Source organism: Antechinus flavipes, chromosome 1 (genome assembly GCF_016432865.1).
Source record: "Antechinus flavipes isolate AdamAnt ecotype Samford, QLD, Australia chromosome 1, AdamAnt_v2, whole genome shotgun sequence".
Classification (NCBI taxonomy): Eukaryota; Metazoa; Chordata; class Mammalia; order Dasyuromorphia; family Dasyuridae; genus Antechinus; species Antechinus flavipes.
Window position 1 is genome coordinate 334,569,082 of NC_067398.1, and position 17,767 is coordinate 334,586,848.

The following is a 17,767-nucleotide window of genomic DNA, read 5'->3' on the forward strand; positions in this document are numbered from 1 at the left end:
AGATCCGGAGCCCGGGAAGTTGATGGGGACTCTCCTTCTCCCCCAAGGGCTCTTGTTCCCCGCCCCCCCCCTTGCCCACCGGGAGCACTCACTTGTGGAAGCAGTGGGCAGCTGTTAGCACCCAGCTTGGTGAGATGAGGGTGGCCCCACACCAGTACTTGGCCCTATAGACCAGCTTGGCTTGCCACGGCCACCTGATGAGGGATGTGTCCGGGCCCTTAATGGTGTACTCCGGGGTCTGGGGTCGTCCGCAGACTTTGAGGGGAGGCAAAGGCGATTGGTGGGGTTTAGGCTTTTTGTCCGTATTGTTTAATCTCCACTCCAAGTTTCATGTCTACAGAATTCGGTTTCTGTATTGTTTCTTCCTATAGGCCCATCTCTCTCTTTAGGCTGTATACCACCAGCCCTTGTACCTCCCCCAAATAAAAGAGTGACTTACCTTTCTTCATATCTAACCCTTTAATATCTGAGGGAGAAAACGGAAGAGAATGGATCTCTGGGGAGACTGACCTGGGAATCTCACACACCCACACCCACACACAGAGCCTTTCTACAGACCGGTATCCAACATACTTCCTCCCTTTCCTGCCCTCCCCCCAAACTTCCCCTCCCCCTGCGGACCTCCCCACCCCGCCTCACTGTAGCCCTGGGCCCCCATTAGCAGGGGGAGCAGGAGGCCTAGGCTGGCCCAGCACATGGTCTTCCAGCTGGGGGGGAGGTGAGGGTGGCGATCAGGACTCCTGCTCCTGTAGCCACAGTCCCTGCTCAACCTGCTGGGGGCAGCTTCCTGGGAGCTCCACAACTGTTTCCTGCTACCGATAGACTCCCAGGGGGCCAGTGCCCCCGCCCTCCCGTGCCAAGGAGGAGGCGGTGGGCGCCTGTCTGGCTTCCCTCCCTTCTTTCCCTGTGTCTAAACTTCAGCTGCTGTTGGATGTGGCGAACCAACCCGTCCCTCCAGATTTTAGTTTTATTGGGAACTTAATTATCAACAAGCACAAACATTTCAATGTTCAAGAATGAACAAAAGGGAAAACTGCATGTGAACTAAAAAACTTATGTTTTAGCCAGTATGCCTATATAAAATATATATTTAAAAATAAACATATGTCTTATTAATACAATATATCCAGTATTTCATATATACATGATAAAATATTATCTATGTATTGGAAAACAATATAATTAGATATAATTATTATACCTATAATTATAAACATATCTATTATAGCATGTCATTATAAACAGTTATATACAAATTTAACATGGTTGTTAAAAAATGTCCTTTCTGTTTCCTCTTTTGGACATCTTTTTATTTTCTTCTGTATGTTTTTAAAAATGTTTGATTGGGGGCAGTTACATGGCACAGTGGATAGAGCATGGGACCTGAGTTCAAATCTGACCTTGAACACTTTAATACTTCTAAGCTGGGTGACCCTTTGCTTCAGCAAAACAATACAAAAAAATAAAAAAAAGTGCTTGTTTTAAAAAAAAATGTTTGATTGGTCTCCTTTTCTTCCTCTTCCACCTACTTATACATTTTATGGAACTGATGTGTTACATTAACTATAAGTGTAAAATCCTCATGAGGTCACATGCATAGGAAAAGGGATCCCTTTCCCAGGGTACAATAAAACAAGATGATCTTGAACCTGGGGAAAGTGAGTGGAGCTGGCTAACTGGAGTGGGAGGGATGAAAAATGTACCTGGACTTTGGGACTGTCCCCAGGGGAAAGGGGAAGGCTTTAGTCTGGGCCGTTCTATATAAGAATATTGTAATCGCTGATGGAGAAGGGATAAGCAAAGGCTGTCCTTATCTAATCTATGTGTGGGGAAACACTTTTGCATGTGGGCCTATTAGAGAGGAAGGAAAACCTCTGAGAGGGACCATGATTTGGGCTTCTGCTCAGAGAACTGATGTCCCTTCTTTTTGGAGCAAGTCCCTTCTCTGCTTGCCTCAAGTTTCTTTACCTGTAGGATAGGGATAATAATAGCTCCTACCCTCCTGGGTTGTGAGATACTAATGCTTAGGACAAAGCTTGAACATGAATGCTATATAAATGTTGTTTTTATTATTGCTGTTAGTTTCCTTATCTGCAAAATGATCTGGAGAAGGAAATGGCAAACCATTCCAGGATCTTTGCCAAGAAAACCCCCAATGAGGTCAGGAAAGTTGGGTGTGAAAGAAACAACTGAACAACAACAATTGGATTAGATCAGGAGTTTTTAGGTGTTGACATGGAGAGAGTGACAGCCCCAAATCAGGAAGACTGAGATCATTTACTAGCTGTGGGATGCTAGACTTGTCATTTCACTTCTGCTTGCCTCAGTTTCCTCATCTGCAAAATGAGAATAATAATAGCACCTATTTCCCAGGGTTGCTGCGAGAATCAGATGAGACAATATTTGTAAAATGCTTAGCACCACGCCAGGCATATAGTAGGCACTTAATAAATAATAACTCCTTCTTTGTTATAGTTACACTATTATAACATTGTTCTGGGAAGACTTGTTCCTCTTCCTTCTCCTTTGTAGTCCTTCGCATCTTACTCTATGGATTTAAGAACATGATTAGGGGAAGGAGCCCACAAGCTCCCCAACTCCTCTTCTCCTCCTTACTCTTTTGGGGTGTTAATCCCTTTCAGGAGTTAGCCTGCCAGCTGAGGGCCTGCTTCAGTCCCAAGGGGGTGGTCCCTTTCCAACTGGCCTTTCCTGTGCTCTCCCATTCTGTTTCATATTTACCCTCCTTGATGTCTGTCATATCCCTGCATTTTGTCTGTAACCTGTTTCCCAAATAAACCTGCCTTTTGTCAAGGAGAATGTGAACTTTTCCCATGACTGAACCCCAGCTTTGGGGCCTGCCATCATTTGGCCACAAACCCCACACTGTAGATCACATGAATGGTTATTAAAACAAGTGCTCCTATTTGCCCATTCTGCTGGGGAATAACTTTGCATCTTAAATTTAAGTTTGAGGCCTATAGATTTTCGCCAACCTGCTTAGACTGTTTATGGGGTGTGGCCGCTGCTCATGCTACACCACTTGGAGTCACAGGTAAGCGTGGAGTGCCAGGTAAACACCAAAGGTGGATGAGCAGCCCTGAAAAGGGCTCAGCAAGCCTTCACAGCAGAAGGGCCAGTCCTTCCTGATACTCTCACACCCCAGGAGGCCGGGTACTATGTCCTGAAGGACTTAGGCTTTCAGGGCTATACTTGGAAAGGATGTGAACTGGAGTAGACGAGAAATATCTTTGACAAGTTACAGTTTTGTGATCTAACAGCTCGGATTAAAGGAAAAAGACACAGAAGTCAGTTTGAACTCTAGCTCTAAAAATCTGTTATCTGGGTTAATCAAGGCTGAGGCTCAGTTTTCTTATCTGTGAAATGGATCACCTACCTGACAAGACTGGCCCTAAGTGCATGCATGGGTGGTTCCCCTGGCAATCTCTAAATCTAACCCTCACTGCCTTCTCTATTCCCTTTTCTGGCAGGGCCTGCTAGGGTCAGTGGCAGCTGGGCTCTCTAGGTGAAATTGGGGAAGTTCCTTGAAAGATAATGCTGTGATATGTATTTAAGATTGAGAAAAAGAGAAAAATGTAGAGGGAGAAAAGCATGAGCAGAAGCTCTTCCCAGAGCCAGAGGCATGGGGACAAAGCTGGTACCCCAAAATGTCCCTTCATTTCAAGGACCTGCTAAGATAGGACTTCTCAGGCTGGGATTATTTTCTCCTTATTTTAACTGCATACTTGTAGAGACCCTTTACTTATGTATGTTATTTTATGATTTAAACTCATCAGTGTGACTTCTCCAATTACTGTGTAACAGGAACTTTTTTTTTTTTTTTTTTTTTTGCTGAGGCAATTGGGGTTAAGTGACTTGCCCAGGGTCACACAGCTGGGAAATGTTAAGTGTCTGAGGCCAGACTTGAACTCAGGTACTTCTGACTTCAGGGGTAGTGCTCTATCCACTGCTCCACCTAGCTGCCCCTAACTTTTTTTTTTTTTTTTTTTAACAGAGGAATATTTACTTTCAAAATATATAGTCACACAAAACAGTCAATAACTATAGCAACCTAGTGTTTGACAAACCCAAAGACCCCAGCTTTTGGGATAAGAACTTACTGTTTGACAAAAATTACTGGGAAAACTGGAAATTGGTATGGCAGAAACTAGGCATCAACCCACACTTAACACCGTACACCAAGATAAGGTCAAAATGGGTTCATGCCTAGGCATAAAGAATGAGATTATAAATAAATTAGAGGAACATAGGATAGTTTACTTCTCAGACCTGTGGAAGTGGAAAGAATTTATGACCAAAGAAGAACTAGAAATCATTACTGATCACAAAATAGAAAATTTTGATTATACCAAACTGAAAAGTTTTTGTACAAACAAAACTAATGCAGACAAGATTAGAAGGGAAGCAATAAACTGGGAAAACATTTTTACAGTCAAAGGTTCTAATAAAGGCCTCATTTCCAAAATATATAGAGAATTGACTGTAATTTATAAGAAATCAAACCATTCTCCAATTGATAAATGATCAAAGGATATGAACAGACAATTCTCAAAGAAATTGAAACTATTTCTAGCTATATGAAAATATGCTCCAAGTCATTATTAATCAGAGAAATGCAAATTAAGACAACTCTGAGATACCACTATACACCTGTCAGACTGGCTAGAATGACAGGGAAAGATAATGTGAAATGTTGGAGGGGATGTGGGAAAACAGGGACGCTGATACATTGTTGGTGGAATTGTGAACATATCCAGCCATTCTGGAGAGCAATTTGGAGCTATACTCAAAAAGCTATCAAACTGTGCATACCCTTTGATCCAGCAGTGTTTCTACTGGGCTTATATCCCAAAGAGATACTAAAGAAGGGAAAGGGACCTGTATGTGCCAAAATGTTTGTGGCAGCCTTGTTTGTAGTGGCCAGAAACTGGAAACTGAGTGGATGCCCATCAATTGGAAAATGGCTGAATAATTTGTGGTGTATGAATGTTATGGAATATTATTGTTCGGTAAGAAATGACCAATAGGATGATTTCAGAAAGGCCTGGAGAGACCTACATGAACTGATGCTGAGTGAAACGAGCAGGGCCAGGAGATCATTATATACTTCAACAACTGGACCTGGCCATCCTCAGCAATGCGATGAACCAAATCAGTTCTAATGGAGCAGTAATGAACTGAACCAGCTACACCCAGCAAAAGAACTCTGAGAGATGACTAAGAACTATTACATAGAATTCCCAATCCCTAAATTTTTGCTTGCCCACATTTTGGATTTCCTTCACAAGTTAATTGTACAGTATTTCAGAGTCTGATTCTTTTTGTACAGCAAAATAACAGTTTGGTCATGAATACTTATTGTGTATCTAATTTATACTTTAATATATTTAACATCTACTGGTCATCTTGCCATCTGGGGGAGGGTGTGGGGGGAAGGAGGGGAAAAATTGGAACGAGAGGTTTGGCAATTGTCAATGCTGTAAAGTTACCCATATATATAACCTGTAAATAAAAAGCTATTAAAATAAAAAAAAATACATATATAGTCATAAATATACAAATTCCCCCAATTTTGGGGAGGTGTAATTCTCCTCCTCTCTTTCATCACCTCAAGTCTCTGAGGAGGGGAAGAGAATTAGGTTCATAGTTTAGTTCCTTTGGAGCACAATCCCAGATCCAAGTCCAGTGGATTCATCCCCAATTCCCCTTCAGACTTGAGTCTCAGGTACCCTGATTTCTCAGGGTTAACATATCAGACAGCTGGCTGCACCACCTCACCTGCAAATCTTGGTTCCAAGATCACCAAGGCTCAGACGATTGGGCCTTTGGGGATCATCTTCAACACCTAAAACTAAGGACAAATTACTTAGGACAGAAATAAACATCACCAGATATCTTACCTTGACTTAGGCAAAAGAGGAGGAACAAGGAAAGGATACTTTTGTTCTTTCCCTATTTTGGTTCATTGCATCTACACTGAATATAGCAGATAAAAGAATACTACCTAAAAAATGGGGGGAAAGAGGATGAAAGGCTCATTCACCAAAATAAAGATGCAGACAACTAATTGAAGGGGGTTACCCCTACCCATGTGGTAGGGGACAAAAAGAGCTTCACCTTAGGCAAACTGGGGATGTTGAAATTGGATGCCCAGGGAAACCCAGGTTACACTTTTTTTTTTTTTTTTTTACTTCTTGTTTTATATATGTTTGCTTGTAATCTGTGATTATCTTTATGTACCAAACATTTGGTGGGAGTAGAACTAAACTGGCTAAGATTAAGTTGTTACTAGTTCCAATCTGGAGCAACTGGGAGAAGAGGCTTTTGTTCTGAAGCTTCTAAAAACCTGATAACCCTGAATGCTGATAACTGATGTGTAAAAGAAAGATATAATTTTAGCCCAATGCCCCTCTTGAAGAGAGGAGAGTGAAAGAGGTATTGTTTAGCTATCATCATCCTACTTTCCACAAAGAAAATAAGTCTTACTTGGATATGTGGAATAGGTCATTTTAGATTGTATCTACTTAAAAAATTCCGGTTACAATTCAATTGTTGGTTTTTTATTACCTAGTTCAACCTGCTGCCTTGGTAAATAATCCAAAGGGTACCCAAACACCGTAAAGAATTGAAAGGGCACCAATGTGTAAAATATACACTCCCATTTTCTGACCCCAGAATTGCTTTACTTCCTTGATGAAATTCTCAGCTAAGATTGTCTTTAGCTGTACTTATTTGGGAGGCTCTCAGGATCAGTGCCTTTTTAGACAAACATTTTTGATTTTCTTTTTGTGCCATGTCACAATCTTTGAAACTGCTGCAAGGACTTACTCTCTTGTTAGGTATTACAGGGGAATCTGTGACTGATTGCAATAGTCAGTGAAAATTTTGATGGATCTCTTAGTTGCTTGGACATTCCCTTTCAAAGAGGAGGAAAAGGGGAAAAAGAAAAAAGTCAGAAGGTGGGGGAGGAAAAGGGAGAGATGGGGAGAGGAAGAGGAAGAGAGAGCCGAAAGAGAAACACATAGATAAAAATAGAGAGGAAGAGAAACATGGAGAAAGAGGGAGGAAGAGACAGGAAAAAAGAGGGAGAATTTAAAAAAGGGAGAGACAGAAAGAAAGAGAAGGGGAAGGAGGGAGGGAGAGAGGGAAAGGGTGAATAAGAGAAAGAGGGAGAGAGATAAAAAGGGAGAGAAAGAGGGAATAGGGGAGAGAGAGAGAGGGAAAGGAGAAAGGGAAGGGAGGAAGGGAGGGAAGGAAAGAGAGAGGGAAGGAAAAAAGGGAGAGAGAAGGGGGACAGGAAGAGAGAAAGGGAAGGAGAGAGAGGGAAGGGGATGGGGGGGAGTAGGGGGGAGGAAGAGGAGGGAAGGAGAAAGAGAGGGAGGGAGAAGGAGAAAGGAAAGAGAAAGAGAGAGAGAAAGACAGAGAGACAGAGACAGTCTGTCCAAAGTATAGCTTAAGGGACAGGACATAAATGATGAGGAGTAATCTAAGAAGAAAGAAACGTCATGAAAACTCGGAGAGAGTGGGCATTCAGAAAAGTCTCTTGGGTGACCAAGTTTTGCCTAGGTATGAGAGAAGTATGAATCAGAGATATGTGATAACCTTATGAAGGGTTCTACATCTTTCAGGAGACAGATTCCCTGCTGGGGTGTCAGGGATTTCATGAAGAATCTAGGCAAATGACTTGAGAGAAAATATTTGCTAGCTCATGCTTTAGGGTAATTGTGCATTAATGGCTCTACTAAGCATTTCCTATTAAATAATATTTTGAAATTTTTTCCACATGGGATGATGTAGTGAGATGGAATTATTGAGATCTGAGACTTGAGAGTTAAATTAGGTATGAATAAAGCAGAAAAAAGGGAGAGCAGGGGGAATATATCTATCTTTTCTTTGGTTGGGAGAATGTCTCCTTGTGAATCAGACCCAGATTTTATAGCTTTTTACTGAATCAACATGCTGCCAAATTTGATTGCTATCTGAGAAAATTTCAGGGTTTCTCTTTCATGTCAGAGTTTCATGTCATGTTTTGAATTTCTTAAGGCCTCTCATATTGGACTACTGTCCTTACTCTAACCACAGACTGACTCTTCTTGCAGAACTCCTAAGGCTTGTCCTCTAAAATGAGTCTTAATTTCAATTTCAGACTGATTCCAAAACTTAATTTCAGACTAAACCCCCATCCTTGGTATAATACCTAATTCTGAGGGAAGATTTAATTTTGAATTTTGAGCATCTTGAATTTCTTCCCCCTAAGAATAAGGACAAATCTTAACCCCAGACTGATTCTTAATTTTGGCCAAAGTGTGATCTTTAACTCAAAATAATTACTTAGTTTTGATCACAAGCATATTTAATCCTAATATATTAAACTAATAATCTTTTTCTAAACTCTACTCCTGGCCTTCAATTGACTCCCTAAATTGGCCACAGATGAATCTCCTAACCCCAGGTCAACACTGACCCATTTGTCTTGGCCACAGATGAATCTTCTTAGGTCCAAGTTAGGTCTACCTCACCTGGTTCCTGGATTGAATCCTTAATCCCCACTATAGACCCATATTAATCCATTACGCTACAGAGTTAAAATGAGGTGACCACATATTGAGCTTTGACTACAACCCCACAGTGACTAACTGGTCCTAAACCTAGTTTGACCTCTTTCAAATTGACTCTTAATTCTAAATAGAGAGCAATATCTACTTTTTATTATAGACTCAACATCCAACCTTATTTATACACTCACTATTCATCCCTGAAACAGGCTGACACCTGAATGAGCTACAGATTAATTCCTAATCCTGACTCCAGATAACCACATAATGATGCTCAAATTTCATAGGTTTTTTTTTTTTTCTGCTTTATCTACCCCATCTATTTTCTTTCCCCCATACACTTTCCTTCTCACAAACCAGGTATTTCCTTTACCTACAAATACCCATATATTCTTCAACTTCCATCATCTCCTTGTGCTTGCCTTTTATACATAACCCTGCCTTCATCTTCCAGGAGCTTTTCAGCATTTTCACTCAAAAGGCCCTCTTTTTGATCTGTCTTGTGGGATCTTTTCCTTACCTAAGCACGGTTGGGAAACCAGTTGTTCTTAGAAGAGGGTGGGGAGAGGGAACAACCCTGGGGACAACTATTTGGAAATGAGAGGAGAGGGATGAGAAATAAGATCACAAGTGCAGGAGTGCAAGTCTTGGATTAGCTGGGGATGGATGAAGTGGCCTATCTGGACCATTCCTTCCTGCTTCAGACGTGAATGGGTTTCTTATTCCAGAGGGTAGAGTGAGGGATAGGATGCGGCACTCAGTTCTTAAATTGGGGCAAGGCCCAGCAAACTAGTTTGGTTTCTGGAAATGAAGTTTTCATTTGTCAACTGTACTCTTTAAAGGATGAACTCTTTATGATTTCCGAGGCTTAATCCAAAGATAAATTATTGGAAACATTATTATTAGCATGAAAAAATCCAACAACCTTTATTGAAACAGTCAATCCTCATTAAACAGATTGGCAAGCAAATGAACTACAGAAAAACGGACAATCTTCCTGATAACATCTCGACTCCCTTCCAATATTTAGAATTCTTTCTCCTTGGGCACAGGACTGAAAATCTTCAAATACCTTTTAAAGATCTTTTCAGAGGAGCAAGCAAGGTCTTTGCTCAAGTGCCCAGCTTTGGGGAACATGCCCATTCCAGCTCTTAAATTGAATCATGGAGTATTCTTAAACAGTATTCATGAGGAGTGGTCTCAGGAAGGTCGGATTAGTGCAGCAGAAGATGGAGGAGAAGGAGGAGGAGAGGGAGGACATCAGTTGGAAACTGAGTGGAGCTTTTGGACATAATTATACTTTTGATCCAGTCAGTGTGGAAACTGACATTGGTATAGATACCAGGAAATCTGGGATCACCACAACCTACCCCCCAGCTCACAATTCCTGCTTGGTACCAGATCTCATTGACTTTACATACCAAAGGTCCCCCGGAGTCACCCTGGAAAAATACACATGGAGTCAGTTTGGGAAGAAGGTAGCTAGAACCTTATGGGTTAGGGCTCAGAGGTAAAGGGTGATAGGGGACTCTTGAATCCAAATGAGAGACTTGAAGAGGAAGCAAAGAATATCAATCTCCATTATGGGTCCCAGCTGGCTACTTTACCCGACAAGAATCCTTCGTTCCGAATAAAGATCCAGCACATAGCATGTCATCATATATCAAAGGTGCTTCCAAAAAAGGCATTCCCATGTGGTAGTATTTGTCACAGGTCTTTTGATCAATGAGGGGTATTTGTATCTCCTGTAAGATCCATGGTTTCTGCAATGCTGGGGATTTAGGAAAGAAAAAAGGTTATATCTGGAGTCAACAAAAAAGAACAATAGCTGAATATAGTAAGTGTAAAGATGGCCTGTTCTGGATTGGTAAAGCTATAAACTGGGAAAAACTAAGGAAAAACCTTAGATTTGGATGTTCACTGGAGGCAATTGTGACTATCTAATTCAAAACACTAAACAAACTAACCTTCATTTAGATGTAGGGCTAGGAAAAAAAAAAAAAATATATATATATATATATATATATTTGTCCCTCTTTTGAACTGTTGCTTCATCAGAACTGCTGGGAATTCACAGCACTTTCAATCAAAGAGTGAAGATAGAGGTTAAAACTCTTAGGCCTTTCACTTGGCCTTTTAGGCTACTTCTGAGGCATGAAATCATTCTTCCAACAAAATCCATTTTCTTACATTCCCATTCAAGTTCTCTTCTGAAATGCTGTTCAATGCAGTTTTTTTTCCCCAAGGAGAAATATCCTTCTCCTTCTTCCCCACCCACTGAAATTCTGTCTATCCTTCGGCCAGATCCATCCACCCACTCCTCCCCAGGAGTCTGTCCTGGCTGCCTTTGCTCACAAGATCTCTTCTTATAGTCCTCCCTCAGGACAACACCCTGGGCAATTACCAAATATTGCTTGCTATTGCTATTTTAAATTTTCACTTGCTTGAGTCCTGGCTCCCCCAGTCAGACTGTGAGCTTCCTGAGGTCAGAAACTATCTCTTCCATATTTTTAGGGTTCCCCTTTAAACCCCTGCCGTCTCACCCTAGAACCTTGCAAACAATTGGAGATGTAATACAATTAGTGGAATAACAAAATAATATGTTCCATTTGTACTTAAAGGGCACTGGAAATGTATCCCATTCCCCTTTTTATCCATTCATCAAAAGTCCCCAAATTCTCTTGGGTTCTAGGAAAGGAAGGCATTACCTTGCAGATTCTTTATTTGTGTGTAAGCTTAGCTTTAACTGCTACCTAGCTTTAATCACTAAAGGGGTGTTGCTTCAGTCAAACTGAGACTTGTTGAAAACCTTAAAAAGGCCAAGGTCTCCCACTGCATCCAGGGCCATGTCCAGTCGTCCTGGCCACTGGACCCAGGTGGCTCTGAAGGAGAAACTGAGGCAGGTGACTTTACACCGCCTCTCTCTCTGAAATCATTACTTACATGTCACCTCCCTGACGTCATGGTCCTCTCTGAGAAAGAAGAACAAACAACAACCTAAAGAGAAAGAACTGAGCTTTCTCTAGAGTTTGCTGGTAACTCAAAAATTCTCTGGACTAGGTTAATTAATGAAGTAGTATGACTATGAAAATCTGTTCTTCCATTTACTGATGGAGTGTGGGACACTGGGAAGAAAACTGGGATCAGGGTTAAGAAGTCCTCGATTCTAACTTCAGTATTGACATTTGCTAGCTTTGGAAGCCTGGATGTTATTTAGTTGTTTTCAGTCATATCTGCTTGTTCATGATCCCTTTTGGGGATTTTCTTGGCAGAGACACTGCAGTGATTTACTATTTCCTTCTCCAGCTCATTCTACAGCTGAGAAAACCAAGGCAAACAGGGTTAAGTGACTTGACCACAGTCACACAGCTAATAAATATTTGAGATTGGTTTTCAATTTAGGTCTTCTTAACTCAGTTTGCTCATCTGTAAAATTAGGATGATCTTACCTGTCTCACCTACTTACTGCAGCTTCTAAAGAGATGAGGTTGCAAAAACTGTAACATGCTGTACAAGTATGAGGCATTATTACTATCAGGAATGAGAGGAAATGGAATAAATCAAGCATATCACCAAAGGGTCAAAGAAAGCAAATCAAAAAGTTGGGTGAATAAGAAATTAAAATCAGGATTTCCTTCATAGAGGGTACAAAGTGGATGGTCTGCCTTGGGAAAGAGATGTTGCCTCTATTGTAGATGGGGGCTAGATGCAATTGTCACCCAGTAAAATCATCTTTGCAACCATCCTCACGTATATCTTCGCTTATTTCTCCCCAGCCTGTTGCCCAGCACATGGTCACATTCTCAAAGAACATCATGGAAGGTGGGATGCAGATGGGCTGGATGGTTTCCTTGAAACGAACTGGCGAATTCAGCTTTGCCAAGGCGATGTCCTTGGGTGGCCTACCAGAGAATTTGGGGTGAAGGATTACTTTTTCCACAGAATAACGTCTGGGACGATTTAAGGGAAATAGTGGTGGTAGGAGAGTAGTTGAGCCTGCAAAAACCGTCCAATGTCTAATTTTTCTTTTCCTAAAGGGGAAAAGGAGGGAGAATAGATATCATGATGGCCCCAGGGCCACTGGATCCTGGGTAGATAAACTCCTAGAATTAGCAACTAGAAAGGAATTTAGAGATAATTTAGTCTGTCTCTGATTTTACAAAGGAGGGAAGTGAAGATCAGAGAAATTTCTTTGAGGTATCATAAGGATCATGGGGTCTTGGAGATACCTGTAATTACTGAGGCAATAGGGATTGCCATAGCTATGAGTTATGGTAAATTCTGGGTTCAGAGACTTTGTTAATGTAAGATGGGCTGCTCTCATGCTTTGGGAGAGCTGGAATTATTTGAGTAGGTCCTCAGTCCACATTTCTTATCCACATACCTGTCATAGTGCCTAAAACTGTACCCAGTACACTGGAATACATGCTGAATATGGGGTTAGATGTTGAATACAGATCCAGCTCTGACATTTACTAGCTGTGTAACTTGGGCAAGTTATTTTATTTTTCAGGCCCTCAGTTTCCTCATTAGTGAAACGAAGCGCTTGGATTAAGGTAATCTGTAAGGTCCCTTTCAGCTCAACATCTGTGATTTGTGATCTTATGATCCATTTTTTGTGGGTGCCTGAAAGAATTTGTCATCCATTTGGATCCATTCAAGAAGTCTTAATTAAATGCTTACTAGATGCAAAGCACTGTTTCCTTTATGAAGTTTAGGGGGAGTATGGAAAAACGGAGGGAGGTTCAAGGACCATAACTTTCTGGGCTATCCATTTTGTAGGGATTAGCTGACAGCTAACTGAGAGCAGGGGATTATAGGAATTTGGAATGGGATATTTGTGGGAAGGTGCAGAAACTGAGGACTCCAAAGACTCTTCTTTTTCTCTTTTTTAGGGCAATTTTTATGGTACCACAGCATTTAACATTTTTAAAAGTATTCCTTATTCCTGTTGACTATGTTTTCAAATCTTCAAATCCCTGTTAAATATGAAGTGCAGACTGGGGGCATGAGGGATCAGGGGACAGGGAAAGGCATCAGAGCGAATGGTCTATGGGGACCCCACCCCGCATCCCAGGGAACGGGGGTCCTGGCCCTCCCTGTAACCTGCTCAGCCCTGCCCATCCACTTGGGAAGGGAGACTCACTTTTCGAAGCAATGAGCAGCTGTTATCACCCATTTTGAATGGATGAGGCTGCCCCCACACAGGTGGAAGTATTTATACTGTAGGCTGACCTGCCACGGCCATCGGGTTATCCTGCTTGCCAGGCCTCCGGTGATTCGTGCTGACTCCCTGGGCTGCCCACAGGCTTGCAAGGCTTGGAAGAGTGGTAAGGGAGATTGGGGGGATTCAGACACCCCAACCGGCCCCCCCCCGCCCGTTCTCGTACCCGTGTGCCCTCCTCCCCCCACTTTTGCCCTTGACCCTCTGTCACCCTAGAGGTACACCGCACTCCCCCCGCCTCCGCCATCTCATTTGAGGGTTTAGGTCCGGGACTTCCATCTTATCCTTCTTTAATTTCAATTCCGGGAGCCCTGGGGGAAGGCGGTAGGCACAGGGGCGGGGGAGGAGCGTCCCTCTTCCTAGTGCCCCGCTCTCCCGGCCTGGGCCCCTTCCTCACCTGGGTACTCCTGCGCCCCCAGCAGCAGGGGCAGCAGGAGCGTGGGGCTGACCCAGCCCATGGCCTCCTCGCCTGAGGCTGAGCCCGTGTGGCGCTCCACGCGGAGGGCTCCAAGTCTCCAGCCGAGGGCGGCTGCGGCCTCTCCCTCCTTCCTGCGGGTGGCGCCCCTACAAGCAGCCTTTGGATTCCCTCTCGGAGAGGGGACCTAGAAGGTTCTCCAACACCCAGAGAGAGCTTCGACAGCCCCAAACAGGCCTTCGGGCTCCCGGGCCCCGGGCCCCGGATGGACCCTAGTGGGCGAGGAAAACTCGGGAGAGGAAGCCGACGGCTGCCCCTCCCCCACACCCCGGGGCTCTCGGCTTCTCTCCGTCCCTGTACGTAGCGCCCAGTGGGAGACGCCAGCCCCCCCGGAGGTCACAGTGAAAAGCGGACCTGATGTCTGTTTCTGAGATCTTTGCTGTTGTAGGACATTGTAAAATGGAGGCGTCCTGACCCTTTTCTCAGTCCCAGGGCTGTCAGCAAGGCTTCCCGCCCGGAAAATGGGCCCGTATAAGGGACCTTATCCTGAAGCGGGAACCTAAGAACAAGAGGAGGGGGACGGGGAAAGAAAGGGACATTACACAGTGCCAGCTACTGGAGGAAGGACTTTTACAAACAGCATCTTGTTTGGTCTTCACAGCAATGCTGGGAGCTTGGTTCTGGGGTGTGTGTGTATTTAATAGTTTTACAATTGAGAAAACGGAAGTAAACAGGGTCTAGTACATACAGCTAATAAAGTCTGAGGCTGAATTTGAATCGGGTCTTTCAGATTCTGGGCAAAGTCAGTTGTTCAGCTCTGTCCTAGGAAGCCTGGGAGAGCTCTGGAACTGGGAATGATAAAACTTGATACTGGTAGAGAAGGGCATATCATCCTGGAAGGTCTGGAATAGGGTATAGAAAAAGGCTGGTTTTAATTTAAAAAAACTATAAACTTATTAGCAGTCAACAAAATAATCAATCAGATAATGTATTAAAACAAGAGGCGAATTCTTGCTCCAAACTCTTAGCTTTTTATAAGACAGGACCAAGCAAATTAGTCTTTTTGTACTTCTGAGAGTCATCTGTTCTGGAAGTGATGGCCATTCTGGTTTTTTTTTTTTTTTTTTTTTTTGAGCTATCCTGTTTTTTATGATCAAAAAGGTCAAAAGGGACATAAATTATATAGTAAAGAGTTAGGTAGTTGTATGAGGGGAAAAAATCATAAACTGAGCATTTTAAATAGAAAAGTGAATAGAAAAGAAAGAATCAGTAATCAAAGGATCATAGATTTAGCACTCGAAAGGAACTCAGAGGTCATGAGTTCAACACCTTTATTTCAATGATGAGGAACAGAGACTCGGATTGGTTAAGTGATTTGCCCAAATCATTTAATATTTAATATACTTGTATTTATACAGGTAGCCAATATCAGAGTTAAAATCTGAACCCAGATCCTCAGACTTCAAATCCTGAATGTTGGAAGCCCAAAGATAATGATTTGAGTTCATGACCAAATCACATTACAGGTGAATTTTTCCTAAATTAGAATGCTTTTCCTTAAAATTGAGATGTTTTCCTCAGAATTTTTTTGGTCTGGAAGACTAGGACCTGAATCAATGACTTAGTCTTCTAGTCCTGGAGCATCAACCTGTGAGGAACTGGGAAGTTTGGTATCTCCCATTGGTAGAATTCCCATTGTCCTGCTGGATGTTTTTCAGATTGAAATTTCTATTCATCTTTGCCTCATCATGAGTAATTCTGCATATCTAGTCTATTGCCAATTCTTGTTGCTTCTACTTCCCCAATCTTTTGTTGATGTCCCTTCTCTCTATTCACATAACTGCCACCCTTGTTCAAGACTTAGTTGCATTTTATCTGGACTTTTTCTTTTTTTAAATTAAAGCTTTTTTTTTTTTCCCCAAAACATGTACATAGATAATTTTCAACATTCACCCTGCCAAACCTTGTGTTCCAAATTTTTTTCCCTCCCTTTTCCCTATCCCTTCTCCTAGATGACAAGTTATCCAATATATGTTAAACATATGAAATTCTTCTATACATATTTCCATAATTATCATGCTGCACAAAGAGAAATCAGATCAAAAAGGAAAAAAATGAGAAAGAAAACAAAGAAAAGAAAAAAAAAGTAAAAAACAACAACAAAAATGAAAATAATATATTATGATCCACACTCAGTCCCCACAGTCCTCTCTTCCTCAGAAGACCATTAGAATTGGCCTGAATCACCTCGTTGTTGAAAAGAGCCATGTACCTGCACTTTTTCAAAAGCTTTTTAACTATTTTCCTACTTTAAAGTCTACCCCCCACTCTAATCCAATCTTTACTACGAAGCTAACATGGTCTTTTTAAAGCATAGTTCTGACAATATTATTTCCTTGTTCAATGAGCTCCATTGATTTCCTATATCTGTAGGATAAATATTTGTATTTGAAATTTTTTAAAAATTCAATTTTATTTTATTCTCAGTACCAGATTATCTCCCTCCCTTCATCCCTTTCTTACTCATTGAGAAGGCAAGAAATAAAATACCCATTATACATATGAAGTTGTATAAAACATTTCTTCTTTAATCATGTTCCCAGAAAAAAAAAGAAAAAGAGAGAAAAAGTTTCAATCTGTATTTTGAATCCATTAGTTCTTTTTTTTAAAAGCATATCTTTTTACTTTATTTTTTTGTTTTTTCATAATAATAGTTTTTTATTTTTCAAAATACATATAAACATAGTGTTCAACATTTACCCTTGCAAAACCTTGTGTTCCAAATTTTTCTCCCTGCCTTCCCTAGGGAGCAAGTAATCCATTATAGGTTAAACATGTGTAATTCTTCTAAATATATTTCCATGTTTATCATGTTGTGCCCCAAAAAAATCATCAAAAGGGGAAAAATGAGAAAGAAAAAAAAAAAAAAACCAAGCAAACAACAACAACAACAACGATAAAAGTACTATGCTATGATCCACATTTCGTCTCCATAGTCTTCTCTCTGGATGCGGATGACTCTTTTTATCACAAGTCTGTTGGAATTGGACTATATCACCTCATTGTTGAAAAGATAATCACAATTGATTATTATATAATCTTGCTGAAACTGTGTACAATATTCTCTTGGTTCTACTCACTTCACTTAGCATCAATTCATGTAAGTGTTTCCAGGTTTTTCTGAAATCAGCCTGCTCATCATTTCTTATAGAACAATAATATTCCATTACATTGATATATTATAGCTTATTCAGCCATTCTCCGACTGATGGGCGTCCACTTAGTTTCCATTTCTTTGCCACAACAAAATGGACTGCTACAGACATTTTTGCACATGGAGGTTCTTTTCCCTTTTTATGATCTCTTTGGAATACAGTCCTAGCAGAGACTGCTGGATCAAAGGGTATGCACAGTTTGATAGCAAATTTCAAATTGCTCTCCAGAATGGTTGGATCAGTTCATAATTCCACCAACCATGCATTAGTGTCCTAGTTTTTTCACATCCCCTCCAACATTCATCATTATCTCCTATCATCTTAACCAATCTGAGAAGTG

General features: G+C 41.5%; 1 protein-coding gene across 1 annotated transcript; it reads right to left on the reverse strand.

Moving 5' to 3' along the window:
- Positions 1-9,489: 9,489 nt before the first annotated feature.
- On the reverse strand, positions 9,490-14,919 carry LOC127542692 (testisin-like). Its single transcript, XM_051968449.1, has 5 exons — positions 14,195-14,919; positions 13,720-13,891; positions 12,324-12,604; positions 10,181-10,344; positions 9,490-10,015 (listed from the first exon to the last, which is right to left on the reverse strand). The coding sequence occupies exons 1-5, from the start codon at positions 14,253-14,255 to the stop codon at positions 9,788-9,790; spliced, it is 906 nt and encodes a 301-aa protein (XP_051824409.1). The 5' UTR covers positions 14,256-14,919; the 3' UTR covers positions 9,490-9,787.
- Between the last annotated feature and the right edge of the window lie 2,848 nt (positions 14,920-17,767).